Here is a 16,316-nt window from a genome sequence, read left to right as displayed (position 1 = left end):
TTAGGTGCAAAGAGCACTCTGGTCTGTTCCACCCTTTCTTTATGCCCCAACCCTCCCACTGTACCTGCTGGTCTTGGCAGGCGGTATAGGTGGCCTTGGCCAACAGGAGGGGTGAGAGAGACCTTTTCAGCTTCTTCTTTCTGGAGTCTGCTCTGGAGTGAAGGTTCTGGGGGCAGCACCGTAGCAAGGGAGAGAGACAGAGGCCTGGGGACTTACTGGTAGGAACTGGGGACCCTGGCATCCTGCTTCCTGGCCCCGCCCCCTCTCTCCCCTTCACACACACACACACACACACACACACACACACACACCCCTCCTCTTACCCTTCATTGAAATAGGGCACAATAACAAAGGCTTGAGTTCCTGGAATCTCCTTCCCTTTTACACCTGGTGGTAGAAGAACGGGAGGGGAGAGCCCTGGCTGGGAGGGTGCACGTATGTTCTGTAAATGCTGTGTGTGTGTGCACACATAAACACACACATAATATATACATGCTTCTACATACTTCGGTGGGGGTTAAGGAGGAGGAATGAGTACATGAGGACCTCTAGTGGAAACAGAGGGGTGCAAGCAGTTCTTGATTGTTTTAAGACAAGACAAGCTTGTTGGAAGAGACTCCTCCATTTTTATGTGAAATATAGCTGCTGAGTAATGGGTTTGGAGTATTGTTGCATCTGAATTGGAGATCAGAGGTAGGGGCTAGAGAGGGTCTGTCTCTCTTCTCCTGTGTTCCCTCCGATCTTAAAAAGACACGGCCCTGCCACTCATCTTTCATCTCTCCTTCTTATAGGGCCGGTTTAGTCATTAGGAATCATAAGTGCTATGATTCAAAGGCCTATTTTGCACCAGAGCCTGTACTTAGTTCTGCAAGACAGCCAAATACATAGCCTAGTTTAGGGGTACACCATAGAGTGGCTTGGTGTGTGCGAGTGTGTGTATGTGTAAAGTGCCTCCCCACTCTAACCCACCCTAAGCAAGCAGACAGTATCAGTTAAGAACAAGTCCCCTAGAACCTCTTCCAATCAGTTTTCTGCCCATGAACCTCCCATCTAGAAATCCTGGAATGCCCTTAGCTGGTTTGGCTAGTGGATAGAACACTGGCCTGCGGACTGAAGGGTCCTGGGTTTGATTCCCTAGTCAAGGGTCAAGGGCACGTGCTTGAGTTTCAGGCTTGATCCCAGTAGGGGGCATGCAGGAGGCAGCTGATGAATCGATCAATGATTCTCAGCATTGATGTTCTATCTCTCCCTCTCTCTGAAATCAATAAAAACATATTTTTTAAAAAGTAGAAATACTGGAATGATACTACTCGTTAAAGCACTCAGCTTTCCTTGCAAATAACACTTCCAGCCAAAACTGGTTTGGCTCAGAGGACTGCGGATTGAAAGGTCCCAGGTTTGATACCAGTTAAGGGCATGTACCTTGGTTGCGGGCACATCCCCGGTGGGGGTGTGTGCAGGAGGCAGCTGGTTGATGTTTCTCTCCCATCGATGTTTCTAAATCTCTATCCCTCTCCCTTCCTCTCTGTAAAAAAACCAATAAAATATATTTAAACACACACACACACACACACACTTCCAGTGATACACCCTATGCATGATCTGAGTTTCTCATTCCATCATCATCATCAGTGATGTCCCTACACGAAGCTAAAGAGTCCCCTTTTATGACATTACTTGAGACTTGAAGTGAAGCAGGAGGTGCTTTCTCTAGTGAGGAATGAGATGGAATCCGCCTAGGCTTCTCTGTGTCTTCTGTAGGAAGTGTGTCATACCCCCAAGTCAGTTACTGGCTGGGGTACCATGAAGAAAGGCCAAGTAGCATCTAAGGAGGAAGCGTCTAATGACTGTAGTTCCAGGTGCTCATTTCTTTAATCAACCACATCATAAAAATTAGAAAGAAAGAAACCGCAATGAACAAAGGGAAAGGAAAAAACAGCCTTATTCTCCTCAGCCTTCTTTCCCCCCTTCCTCCTCAGGGTGGGGGGCCACATCCGGGGCTCAGGCAGGTCTGCTAGGCAGACACCTAGTTTCACTTCCTGTCAACCTCAGAGCTGAGGCAGGATGTCTGGGGGCATGATGAGGGGGAGCCAAGGGCTGGGCAGTCAACAGGGGCCCCTTCAGGATTCCCTCCTGCAGAACTTCCGCAGAGCAGCTCGCCGGGCGGGAGCTTGCACGCCTGAGGCAGTGCAGTCCAGGCCGGGCGCCCTCCGGCTCTTAGGGGCCTCCTCGCACAGGCTCCTCCCATGAGGAACGAGACTCAGGACCGGACGCCAGGTCTGGCGGGAAAGAGCAGGCTTAGAAACAGCGGTGTGACAACACTTGCAGTGACGGTGTATTGAATGCAAATAAGTTTTCACAGTCTTTTGGAGACCTTCTGAGTTGGGCTTCTGCTGAGAGTCAGAGAGCTGGAGGACAGGAAGGCAAGCTGTTACCCCAAAAACGTTTGAAGCTTCATTTCAAAGCCTTAAGTTGTTCCTAGTTAGCCATTGCTCTCATTTTTTGTTTGTTTGCTTGTTTGTAACGGGGCAGGCAACTTGGTGTTGGAGGTGGTCACTGCCATTCGCCTTCTCCCTCCCGGTTTCAGCGCTCCTGTAGGGGATGAACAGGGGCCGGTGCAGAGGGTTTGGGGAAAGGTAACACAGGGCAGATGAGGAAAAAACCAGCATGGGGTTGGGGGAGGGCAGAAGGGACACCTGAGCAGAGGAACCTCCCAGGCTGGAGGGGAAACGAGTTTAGCAGGATTTCGCCCTGAAGGAACAAGAGCTGCAGAAAAGAGCGGGGGAGGGAGAGCACGGGGCTCCCATAGAGAATAGGGAGGTCGGGCAGGGCGGGGCTGCGGAAGGTGTGACCGCAGGGGCCGGAGCACCGGCGAGGGGGCCGCTCTCGATCCCGTCGCCCGGGGACTGGGAAGAGGTTAATGAGAACGCGAACTGGCCCCGCCCCGCCGCCTCCACCCCGCCCTCTGACCCCGGGCCCTGCCCCAGCCGGCTGCCGGGGTCGAAGGTCAGAGTGAACTCGGTCACTTCGCCTCCTGGATCCGCGGGGCCGCCCGAGGTCGCCGAGACAGGTGACCGGCCGCCGCGCCCTCCGCCTCGCCTCGCCTCGGGGTCTCTGCCCGGCGGGTGGCGCGGGGCGGCTGAGAGCAATCGGCGCGCGGTTTCGGCTGCCCATCTCCCAAGAGGATGGGGGTCTTCCATTCGCCCCCAACACCACTAGTGCGCCCGCCCAGTGCATTCCCGGAGTTTGCCCGCCCAAGCCGTTCTGGGACTTGGGCGCAGATCAGGCCTGAATATTGTTTCCCTCACTGATCAGCCCCCCTTTCCGGTGCAGATGGACCTTGCCCCCTCTTCCCTCGCAGGTCCTGTACGGACTGAGTGCCTGTGAGGAGAGGCCTGTGCCTCAGCATTCTTTCGGCGCACAGAGGACTGCTTCCCACGCAGCAGGCGCTCGATAATGGTATCAGTGACGGTGAAAGAGCCCATTGTTTTTATTTTACTAACGTGTTCAGCTTCTACTCCCTCCTCCATCTTCGCCCGTGAAATTGTGTACTCTCCCTTTAAGACTAAAATGGTGGCATGCTACGATCGGGACTCCACTTCCGGTGGGGAGGGGGGCGGGACCCCAGCCCGCTCACGCCGGAAGTGGTTTGCGCTCTCAAGATGGCGACTCCCTATGTAACTGACGAGACCGGCGGTGAGTGCGGGAGGCGCGGAGCCGTTTCTCTCCGGGCTCTCGGGGCAGGGGATCGGACTTGGAAAAGGGTCTGTGCCCCGCCCATCCCGGGGCCCCTCCTTTGCCCCGCCCTTCGGACCGCCTTCCCCATTCATTCCTACGGGGTGCCACCTGCGCCCCCTTCTGGTCTCGAGTTTAGGGGTCTCTGCTTCCGGTCACCCAAACCTTGGGGTCCTTCAATGCTGGCCCCTACTCCAGGGCCCTCCCGGGCCTTTAAGGTTCTCTCTAGCAGCTAAAGCTCCAGTATCTCTCTTTTGGGTTCTCCAGCCCTAGGGGTTCCAAGACCCTTAGTTCCCTCCAATTCCTGCCTTCCCTTTCTTCCCTTCCCCCATCTTTTAGCTATACCTGCTTTCTGCCCGACCCCAACCACATTGAAATTCTTTTTCCGGAAGCTGTATCTGTAGATCTTCTCATTGCTACATAGTGCTTTTCCCACTTTCTCCCTCATCTTTATTGTTGGTCCAGAAGTGTGAAGGGAGGAGGATCCTAATATAACTTTCAGCATGAGTTTTCTCCTCGATGGCCCCACCTTTCTCTACCTTCTCTGTTGATAGTGATAGGAGTTGAGGGAGCTAAGGTGGAAGAAGGCAAACCAGGAATGTGACTAGAGAATTTTCAGTCTTGCTTATTGAAATGCTGAAGTGTCTGCTGCATATGTGAACTTTATGTGTTAAAAACTGAAAATCAAGACTTTTATTGTGGTTTTGTCCCATCCTAATTGCCTCATCTTTAGAAAAATATGCATAGGAATATCTAGTCATTGACAATCAAATAAGATAGTATATATGAGAGCAATTTATAACATGCTGTGCAAGGCAAGGTGCTACTGTTTTCTTTTTTGGTGCAGCCTTCACTGTGTATATATAGTCTTCTGTAGAAGAGATGCTATGCCTGTGCTGTGGTACATATGGTCTGTTTTAAAATGTGCTATATATGCTTCTTGCTTTGCTACTTTTCATGTTCTTTATATCCCACCCCACTTCTATGATATCCAATGACAACCCTGGTCTCTGCTTCCTCTCCCTAACCTCACATTTTAAAGTGGTAGAGGTACAACCTTTCTGCTCTCTACTCAGTAGGCTCTTCTTCAACTAGCTTAAAAAAAAAAAAAAAAATATATATATATATATATATATATATATATACACACACACACACACACACACACACACACACACACACTATTGATTTTTTACAGAGGAAGAGAGAGGGATAAAGAGTTAGAAACATCAATGAGAGAGAATCAGCGATCAGCTGCCTCTTGCACACCCCTCCTGGGGATGTGCCCACAACTAAGGTACATGCCCTTGACCAGAATCGAACCTGGGACCTTTCAGTCCGCAGACTCTATCCACAGAGCCAAACCGGTTTCAGCATCAACTAGCTTCTTTTAATGTGTGGTTTGAAAATATTACTTAATTTCCAATTTCCAGTACACTTCTTTATTCTTAACTGTTTTTTTGTTATTGTTGTTACTGTTTTTTGACTTTAGAGAAAGAAGGAGAGAGAAAAAGATAGAGGAAGAAACATTGATGTAAGAGAGAAACATCAATCGGCTGCCTTCCTCCCTTTTTCACCCACCCTGACAACCTGGGCATGTGCCCTGACCCGGAATCAAACTAGTGACCTCTTGGTGAGTGGGAGGATGCTCAACCAACTGAGCCACACCTGACAAGGCTTACCTGTTTTCTTAAACTGATTTAATGAAAACCCAGATATTGCATCTTACCCTGCCTCCCACCAGGTATTTTCTTCGGATCTTTATGACCATGTGGAAGAGGAGAAGGAATTATTGCTTTTTTGCTTTCTCTTACTACTTCCAGATCATTGATCTACCACTATCACGCTAATACTCATGGAAGGTATTGCCATTCAATTACAGCTTTTTCTCTAAAACTTCATGGCCATCATTCTTTTTTTCTCCACTGTTTCTTGCTTTCATTCTCAGTATCTTCAGCACCTTTGGATACTTTGATCTTATAGATCTTCAGCATGAGACAATTAACTTTCCTTTGTATTTTCGAACCAGCTACACATCAGAGTCACTACAACTTGGACCTTACCTGATACTGCTTCCCCTTCATGTGCTCCCATCTCTTATTTTTGCCTCCTTACTAGTTATTTTTTTATCCTGTCACACCCACAGAAGCAGTGTTTTGCCCTCCTTAGGTTCTCTTTTTCTTGACCTTTTCCATTTCATTGAGTCTTATCACTAGCTTCATGACTATCATTGATGCTACCCTTGCTAGACCTCTGTGACCAGCCACTTTGGTACTATCTTCATTGCTTTCTTCATTTGTTTTGATCTTCTATACTAAGCAAACATGTAACATTATTTTGAGTCATACTCACCAACTGTTTTCTTGGCTTCTGCTTCCAGGTCACAGCATATAGCTAGAGAAAAAACACAGAAGCTAGCAGATCCAGTATAATATAACTTAATGTTAACTTCTGCCAAGATCACAGTTTCTCTCCAATTCTTCTTTCTTGGTTTGCTTACAGTCTGCCATGGCCATTTCCCCAACCTTTTCTGGCTCTCTCTGACCTTTCCATTTATTTATTTATTTGTTTGTTTGTTTATTTATGTATTTATTTATTTGTTTATTTATTTAAATTGTTTAAATACTTTTTTATTGATTTCAGAGAGAGAGAGAGAGGGAGAAGGAGAGGGAGAGAAACATAAAGGATGAGAGAGAATCGTTGATCACTGCCTCCTGCATGCCCCCCACTGGGGATCAAGCCTGCAACCCAAGCATGTGCCCTTGACTAGGATCAAACCCAGACCCTTCAGTCCCCAGGCCAACGCTCTATGCACTGAGCCAAACTGGCGAGGGCTATAACCTTTCTTTTTATTTTTAAAATGTGCATTTTTTATTGATTTTTGTTTTTGCAGAGAGGAAGAGAGAGGGATAGAGAGTTAGAAATATAGATGAGAGAGAAACATCAATCAACTGCCTCCTGCACATCCCACATGGGAAATGTGCCCACAACCAAGGTACATGCCCTCGACCGAAATCGAATCTGGGACCTTTCAGACTGTAGGTCGATGCTCCATCCACTGAGCCAAACCGGCCAGGGCGTAACCTTTCCTTTTAATTCCCTCTCTTGTGGCAGATGACCTCGCTTTCTATTTCATTGAAAAATCAAGGTCTATCATTTCTGTTTCTTTCTGTCCACAGTTTGATTTCTTGAATGTCAGTTCTATGCATACTATTTCCATTTCCTCACTGCTTATTCCTTAATTCCTTACAGTTTTTATTTTTAGCACCTACCTTTCTCCTGAGTTGCCAATTTCCTTTTATAATTGTTTGGTAAATAGCTTTCATTCAAGGGTATACTGTCATACTTCAAATACAATCTGACCAAAATCAATATCAATTCTTTTTCCTTATTTCTGTTAAAGGCACCATTGTATTAGCCAACCAGAGATCAATTTCTGTTTTTGCATTCTCTCCCTCTTTCTATCTCTCTCCTTAAAATTTTATTTTCTTCTTAAAATTTTAAATGGACTTTATTTTTTAGAATATTTTTTAGAGAAAACAATTTTCTAAAATTTTTACTTATTGAACATTGACTTGCTGTTCCACTTATACATGCACTCACTGGCTGCCTCTTGCATGTGCCCTGACCAGGAATCAAACCTGAAACCCTGGTGCCTTGGGCCAGTGCTCCAACCAACTGAGCTACCTAACCAGGGCCTAGACTTACAGAAAATTTGAGAAGATGATATAGACAATTTCTCTATATACCTTACATTCAGTTTCCCCTATTGTTAACATCTTACATTAATATGGTACCATTATTGCAATTAATGAACCAATATTGATACATTTAATTAGTTATTATTAATTAAAGCCCATATATTATTCAGATTTTTTTTTTTTTTTTTTTTTTTTTTAGATTTTCTTACTTTTTACCTAATTTCTTTTTTCTGTTCCAGGATCCCATCCAGGATACTATATAACATTTAGTTCTCATGTCAGCTTATGCTCCTATTGACTGTAACAGTTTCTCAAACTTACCTTGTTTTTGATGATTTTGACATTTTTAGGAGAACTGGTCAGGTATTTTGTACAATAAGATACCCCTGTATTGCAATTTGTCTGATGTTTTTCTCATGATTAGATTGAAGTTATGTGTTTGGGGGGGTGGACCATTGAGGTAAAGTGACATTTTCATCATATCAAGTCAAGGGTAAATAGTATCACAATGATTTTTATACTGTTGATATTGCCTGTGACCACCTGGCTAAGGTTCTGTTGTAAGGTTTCTCCACTGTGAAAGTGACTCTTCTTCCTTGTCTTTTCATACTGTATTCATTAGAAGAAAGTCACTGTTCATACTTTTTTCCCACTTAAAAAAAAATTTCAATGACAGTTAACATTCAATATTATAGTAGTTTCAGGTGTAGAGCACAGTGGTTAGACATTTTTATAACTTATACCATGATCCCCCAATAATTCTTGTACCTACTTGACACCATATATAGTTATTACAATGTTATTGACTATATTTCCTAAGCTGTACTCTACATCCTATAACTGTCAATTTGTTCTTCCTAACTCCTTCACCTTTTTTACCCAGCCCCCTCAACTTCCCTTTCATTTGGCAAGTATTAGTTTGTTCTTTGTGTCTATGAATTTGTTTCTGTTTTGTTGTTCATTTTGTATTTTATATGATTCCACATATAAATGAAATCACAGTATTTGTCTTTCTCTGGTTTATTTCACTTAAAATAATACCCTCTAGGTCCATTCATGTTGTCATAAATGGTAAAATTTTATTTTTTATGGCCAAGTAATATTCCATTGTATATGTGTACCACATCTACTTTATTCATTCCTTTTGTCTGTTTGTTTTTTGTTAATTCTCATCCAAGGATATTTTTTTCTATTCATTTTTAGAGAGAATGGAAGGTGGGGGGAGAGAAAGAGAGAGAGAGATCGATGTGAGAGAGACACATTGATTGGTTGCCTCCAACATACCTCCCAGCCACCAGGAATCGAACCTGCATCCCAGTTACCTCCCTTTGATGGGAATCAGACCCATGACCTTTTGGTGCGTAGGCCAATGCTCTGACCACTTAAGAGCAATGGCTAGGGCTGCCCATTCCTCTTTTGATTGGAGCATTGAATCTATGTAAGTAATTACTTCTCTTTTTTTTTTATATAAGTAATTATTGGTAAGTATGTAGTTATTGCCATTTTATTAACTGTCTTCTGACTTTCTGTAGTTCTTCTTTGTTCCTTTCTTATTCTCTTGGTCTCTTGTATGTTGATGACTTCTGTAGTGTTATGTGTGGATTCCTTTCTTTTTATTTCTTTTATATCTTGAAGATTTTTGGCTTGTGGTTACCATGTGCTTAATATATACTAAGTTATGTTTATAGCACTCTGTTTCAAGTTGGTCACTTAAATTAGAACATATTTCTGAAATCACTACCACTTTTACCCCCTCCATGTTTATATTTTTATTATTTTTTACTCTGTGTGTGTGTATCCCTTAATTTATTGTTGTAATTACACATGATCTTACTACTTTCGCCTTTTAACCTTTGTACTAACTTTAGTGTTAGTTGATCCACTGCTTTTATTGTTTGCCTTTGTCAGCAAGAACATACATATTTTTTCTTTACGATATTCTGTTTTCTTTTTTAAACATATTTTTTATTGATTTCAGAGAGGAAAGGAGAGGGAGCAAGAGTTAGACACATCAGTGATGAGAGGGAATCACTGATCAGCTGGGCATGTGCCCTTGATCAGAATTTAACCTGGGGCTCTTTAATTCGCAGGCTGATGCTCTATCTACTGAGCAAAACCGACTAGGGCTCTTTTTTTTTCTTTTAATTTATTGGGGTGACATCTAAATAATAAAAGCGTAATATGCAAATGGCTGAACAGCAGAACAACCGTCTGGATGACCACACTATGACACTGGTACTGGTGCCAGGCTAGCCAAGGCAGGTGCGATGCGATTGGTGGTGGGGGAGGGTCGGGGGTGGCTGCTATCGCCCCACGATCACCCCGCAGAGGGAGGCCCAGGCCACTAGCCAGTGGGTGATCAGTCAGGGGGCTCTGTGGAACCAGGAGTATGTAGCAGCCAGCATCACCAGACCAAGGAGGTGCCTGGCTGAGGGGCAGGGCTGCAAAGCCAGCAGCCGTGGGGAGGAAGGCCTACCCTTGCACGAATTTTGTGCATTTGGCCTCTAGTTGGTTAATAAAAATAATATATTTTTATTATATACTTAGGTATACAATTCTACAGCACTCTTTTTTAAAAAATATATTTTTATTGATTTCAGAGAGGAAGGGAGAGAGAGCGAGAGAGAAATATCAATGGCCCTAACTGGTTTGGCTCAGTGGGTAGAGCATCAGCCTGTGGACTGAAAGGTCCCAAGTTTGATTTCAGTCAAGGACATGTACCTTGGTTGCGGGCACATCCCCAGTAGAAGGTGTGCAGGAGGCAACTGATAGATGTTTCTCTCTCATCAATGTTTCTGACTATCCCTCTCCCTTCCTCTCTGTAAAAAATCAATAAAATATATTTTTTAAAAACCAAACAAACATCAATGATGAGCCCTGGCCAGTTTGGCCCAGTGGATAGAGCATTGGTCTGTGGACTAAAGGGTCCCAGCTTTGATTCCGGCCAAAGGCACATGCCTGGGTTGTGGGCTCGATCCCTGCCCCAGTAGGGGGTATGCAGGAGGCAGCCAATCAATGATTCTCTCTCATCATTGATCTCTCTCTCTCTCTCTCTCTCTCTCTCTCTCTCTCTCTCTCTCTCTCTCTCTCTCTCTCTCTCTTCCTCCATGAAATTAATGAAAATATATATTTTTTTAAAAAGAAAAGAAAAAATATGATTTCTTAAATGTTAAAATAAAAAATTAAAAAAATAAAGAAATATCAACAATGAGAGAGAATCATTGATCAGCTGCTTCCCACATGCCTCCACTGGGGGTCGAGCCCACAACCCAGGGGTATGCTTTTGGCCAGAAGCCAGAGAAAAATATAGATGTGAGATCAACACATCTTACCCAGGACTCTTCAGTCCACAGGCTGACACTATCCACTGAGCCAAACCCGCTAGGGCCTACAATACTTTTTATGATATTTTCTTATTCATGTTTTTTTTTTCCCTTCTCCTTTCTCCTTCCTCCCCCCATCCTCTCCCTTTTTCTTTCTTCTTGAGCCTTTAATTGTTTTTGTAGTACTGGTTTGGTGGTGATGAACTCCTTCATCTTTTTCTTGTCTGGGATCAACTCCTACACTTAAAAAGTGGAGAGTTATGCTCCCTTCCTTAAGGAAGGATTATTTACATACATTATTTGGAATTCTTCTAAACAGGAGATTTCTCTCTCCTCCCCCATGTATTTATTCAATCATATGCTTGTCATTATGGACTTCAGGTCATAATACAATATGTTTATATGTTTTATTTATTTTATTTCTCAAATGTTCCTGCTTTGAACATTGGGCGCTCTTTTAGTTGGCCTGTGCCCCTTTGGTATACCCCACCAATGTAGGTTTTTGGTTTGTTTGTTGTTTTTTTAGTCCTTCCTTACTTTCTGCTTTAGGATGCTTTAAGATCATCTTGCATATTTCTACTCTAGTACTAGAAGCAGTCATTTCTCCAAGGAGTCCTTGTTCCTTTTATTGGGGAACGATAATAAAAAACCAAAATCGGAGCACTAGGTGTTTTTCCTGCATTATTGATCTTCTATTCCCACTGCCTTACCCTTATCCCATTTTCTTTTCTTTTTGTGTGTTAATCCTCATCCAAGGATATTTTCCCATTGATTTTAAGAGAGAGTGGAAGGGAGAGAGAGAAACATCGGTATGAGAGATATATTGATTGGTTGCCTCCCACATGAGCCCTTATCAAGGCTGGGATGGAGCTGGCAACTGAGTACGTGCCCTTGACCAGAATCAAACCCAGGACCTTTTAGTCCTCAGGCCTAAGCTCTATCACTGAGCCAAATTGGCTAGGACCTTTATCCCATTTTTAATACTTGTTAGGTATATGGCCTTGGGAAACTAAGCCTTAATTTTCTTATCAGTGAAATAGGAATAACTCCATAACATAGAACTAATGTGAAATTTAAAATTTAAATGAAATAATGTTGCCCCGCTGGCATGGCTCAGGGGTTGAATGTTGACCTATAAACCAGAAGGTCACAGTTTGATTCCCGGTCAGGGCATATGCCTGGTTGTGGGCTAATTTCCCAGTGTTGGGTATGTAAGAATTAGCTGATCAATGATTCTCTCTCATCATTGATGCTTTTATCTCTACCTCTCCCTTCTTCTCTGAAATCAATAAAAAATATTTTTTTAAATCAAATGAAAATAGAAAGTGTTCAACAAATGCTCTGTAATTATGTGTAAGGGTACAGGCGTCCTCAAACTTGTTAAAGTGGGGGCCAGATCACGGTCCCTCAGAGAGCTGGAGGGCCGGACTATATGAACTACTAATTCCTACTATAACACCTCGGCTGCGCTCACTGCCCAAAAAACCTGGCGGGCCGGGTCAGACTCCTCTGCGGGCCGCATGTGGCCCGCAGGCCGTAGTTTGAAGACCCCTGGATTAGAGGGAATTATACATGCAAAGTATCAAACATAGTATTTAGCTCATTCTAAGTACCTGATAAAATTCTAATTTCCTTATCCTGTATATAATGCTATGACCTCCTAAGCAGTAATCTTTTTTCCCCTCAGTTGATTTTTAGAGAAAGAGAAAGGGAGAGGGAGAGACATAATGTCAGAGCACAAAATCGATTGGCTGCTTCCTGCCCACAACCTAGGCATGTGCCCTGACTGGGAATTGAACCGGTAACCCTCAGGTATACAGGATGATGCCCAACTAACTGAGCCACACAAGCCCTTGACCGGAATCCTTCAGTCCACAGGCCAAATGTCCACTGAGCCAAACTGGCTAGGGCTTTTTAAACATTTGCATTTTAATTAGATGTGTCTTGGTGTGGGCCTCTTTGGATTCATTTTGTTTGGGACTCTCTGCGCTTCTTGGACTTGTATGTCTATTTCCTTTACCAAGTTTGGGAAGTTTTCTGTCATTTTTTCAAATAGGTTTTCAGTTTCTTTCTCTCTTCTATTCTGGCACCTCCATGATATGAAATGTTGGTAAATGTGAAGTTGTCCCAGAAGTTCTTTACACTATCCTCACTTTTTTTTTTTTTAATTTTATTTTCAATTACAATTGACATACATTATTAGTATCAAGTGTACACCCTTGGTATAACATTATATAACTTACTAAATGATCATCTTGATAAATCTTGAATCCATCTACAATAATACCATGCAGTCATTAAAATATTGACTGTATTCCCTATGCCTATTCTGTAATAACTGATTTGTACTTTAAAAAAATATATATATTTTATTGATTTCCCACAGAGAGGAAAGGAGAAGGATAGAGAGCTAGAAACATCGATGAGAGAGAATCATCGATCAGCTGCCTCTTGCACACCGCACACTGGGGATGTGCCCACAACCAAGGTACATGCCCCTGACCAGAATCGAACCCGGGACCCAGTCCGCAGGCCGACGCTAAATCCATTGAGCCAAACCGGTTTCAGCTGATTTGTACTTCTTAATCCCTTTACCTTTTTCATTCATTCTCCCAACCCACCAACCATCTGGCAACTATCAAAATGATCTATGTTATCTATGAGTCTGTTTCTGTTGTTTTGATTTTTAGATTCAATTGTTTACATATAATATGTATATATATTGCTATTTTATTTTTCATATTATTTATTTCTTTTCTTTTTTTTTCTTTTTCTTTTTTCTTTAAATATATTTTATTGATTTTGTACAGAGAGGAAGGGAGAGAGATAGTCAGAAACATCGATGAGAGTCATCGATCAGCTGCCTCTTGCACACCCCCTACTGGGGATATGCCCGCAGCCAAGGTACATGCCCTTGACGAATCGAACCCGGGACCTTTCAGTCCCCAAGCCGACGCTCTATCCATTGAGCCAAACCGGTCCTGGCTATTTTCTTTTCTTAAAGAAGGCCCATGAGCATTTCATATAACACTGGTTTGATGGTGATTAACTCCTTTAGCTTTTTCTTGTCTAGGAAGCTTTATCTGTCCTTCGTTCCTAAATGATAGCTTTGCTAGATAGAGTAATCTTGGTTGTAGGTTCTTGCTTTTCATCACTTCGAATATTTCTTGCCAAGCCCTTTTGGCCTGCAAAGTTTCTGTAGAGAAATTAGCTGACAGTCTTATGGGAACTCTTTGTAGGTAACTTTTTCTCTTGCTGCTTTTAAGATTCTCTTTTTGTCTTTAAACTTTTGTTATATATTGTTATATATATATATTTAAAATCCTCATCTGATTATATTTTTCCATTGATTTTTAGAGAGTGGGAGAGAGAGGGAAAGACAGAGAAAAATATCGATGTGAGATCAACACACCGATTGGTTGCTTCCTGCACGAGCCCTGACCAGGGTGCAGGCTGGATAGGAGCCTGCAACTGAGGTACGTGCCCTTGACCGGAATCCTTCAGTCCACAGGCCAAATGTCCACTGAGCCAAACTGGCTAGGGCTTTTTAAACATTTGCATTTTAATTAGATGTGTCTTGGTGTGGGCCTCTTTGGATTCATTTTGTTTGGGACTCTCTGCGCTTCTTGGACTTGTATGTCTATTTCCTTTACCAAGTTTGGGAAGTTTTCTGTCATTTTTTCAAATAGGTTTTCAGTTTCTTTCTCTCTTCTATTCTGGCACCTCCATGATATGAAATGTTGGTAAATGTGAAGTTGTCCCAGAAGTTCTTTACACTATCCTCATTTTTTTAAAATTCTTTTTTCTCTTTGCTGTTCTGATTGGGTGTTTTTTGCTTCATTATTTTCCTAATTGTGGATTTTCTTTGCTTCTACTACTCTACAGTTGATTCCCTGTAAGTTATTGCTCAGTTAGTATATTCCTCATTTCTGACTGGTCCTTTTTTATGCTGTTGAGGTTCTCACTAAGTTCATAGAGCATCCTTATAACCAATGTTTTGAACTCTGAATCTGGTAGATTGCCTCCGTTTTGTTTAGTTCTTTTTCTGGAGTTTTGTGTTCTTTCATTTGGGACATGTTTCTTTGTCTCTGCATTTTGGCAGCTTCCCTGTGTTTGTTTTATGTATTAGGTAGGGCTGCTATCTCTCCCAGACTTGGTAGAATGGCCTAATGCAGTAGGTGTTCTGCAGGGCCCAGTGGCACAGCCTCCCTGATCGCCCAAGCTGGCTACTCAGGATGTGCCTGCCATGTGGGCTGTGTACATCCTCCTCTTCTAATTGAGCCTTGATTGCTATTGGCATGTCAATGGGAGATATTTACCCTCAGGCTGATCAGCTACAAGGACTGGCTGTGACCACTGACCACCAACTTCCAACCACTATGGAGGATCAGCTTTGCAGGGTCCCACCCCATAGAGCACGCCTTACTTCAGCAGGGCTCTGGTGCTTGATTGAGTGTGTTGCTTGTGGAGATGGTTGGGAGTAGTGTTTTGACATTTTCTGAAGCTGACCATCCAGTACTCTGGCTCTGGGGCCTCCCAGGACATGTAGGCCAAGGTCAGCCACTGCCTATGTTCTGCCTGGGACCACCTGGCATGAGTACAAAGCAATCTGCAGATTGCTGCTACTTGTGCTGTGCTTAGAGGTGCTCAGGCAATGTCAAGAACTGAGGCTGGGTGCTGCTAGTGCCAGGCCTGGGGCCACCTAACAAGAGGTACAGGGTTCACTGAGGCCAGATGCTGCTTATTTGAGAGATTTTGGGAAAATCTGAAGCATGAGCCAAGATAGACTATTCAAATGGAAAGGCACTGGAAACAGCTTGGGTGGGCCCAAAAGTTGGGTGGGGCTAGGCCTCAAGGAACCATCTAGGTGGGACAAACTGTGAGCCAAGGTGATGGATTCTCAGATTTGGTGCCCTCCTGCTGGCTCTATTGGGGGAGGGCTCATCAAAGAAATAATGGCCTCTGGCAGCACTTCTATCTGGGAGAAAGCTGCCTCCCAGATCTTGGTCTGATGCTGGACAATTCAGTTCCTCCCCATAAGTTTCTGGTGCCTATCAAGCTGCTATCCCAGCTCTGGAGCTTAGAGAGAGTGAGTCTGAGTTAGTCTGTGCCCAAGCCCTTTGAGAGGAACTGCCTGGGACTCTAATAACCTCCATCTCCCTGAGCCTCAATCCTTACTGGTTTTTACAGCCAGAAGTTATGGTGACTTTTGTTCCTGGCACTGGAATCCTGGTCTGGGAGGCCTGGTGTGAGGCTGGGACCCCTCACTCCACCGGGGGACCTCTGCAACTGAGATATCCTTCTGATTATCTGTCATTGTTGGTGAGAGACTAGCCTTTTCCCTGTCTCTGTCCCACTTACCAGTATCCCTGTGGCTTCTTTTTTAATTCCCTAATTGTCAGACTTCCATTCAGCTCGATTTCAGGCATTTCTAAATGATGGTTCTGTAGTTTAGTTGTAATTTTTATGTGGTTGTGGGAGGAGGTGAGTACTATCTTTACCTATGCCACCATCTTGACCAGAATTCAGTAGTAGTCTTATCTCTACCTGCCTGCTC

At 43.7% G+C, this 16,316-nt stretch overlaps 1 protein-coding gene across 2 annotated transcripts in view; it reads left to right on the top strand.

Annotated features, from left to right (window-relative positions):
• Positions 1 to 3,034: 3,034 nt before the first annotated feature.
• The window catches only part of PYM1 (PYM homolog 1, exon junction complex associated factor), a 29,604-nt gene continuing 16,322 nt past the window's right edge, over positions 3,035 to 16,316 (top strand). Inside the window, exon 1 of one of the 2 annotated variants that reach the window (XM_036454611.2) lies at positions 3,035 to 3,696. In XM_036454611.2, coding sequence (XP_036310504.1) covers positions 3,579 to 3,696 — 118 coding nt within the window. In that variant the 5' untranslated portion in view covers positions 3,035 to 3,578. The remainder of the gene's footprint in view (positions 3,697 to 16,316) is intronic. The other variant, XM_036454613.2, reaches the window with a different exon arrangement.

This window comes from Pipistrellus kuhlii, unplaced genomic scaffold (genome assembly GCF_014108245.1).
Source record: "Pipistrellus kuhlii isolate mPipKuh1 unplaced genomic scaffold, mPipKuh1.p scaffold_m20_p_3, whole genome shotgun sequence".
Classification (NCBI taxonomy): Eukaryota; Metazoa; Chordata; class Mammalia; order Chiroptera; family Vespertilionidae; genus Pipistrellus; species Pipistrellus kuhlii.
The sequence above is the reverse complement of the archived record's forward strand: the minus strand, read 5'-3'. Positions and strand labels throughout refer to the sequence as shown.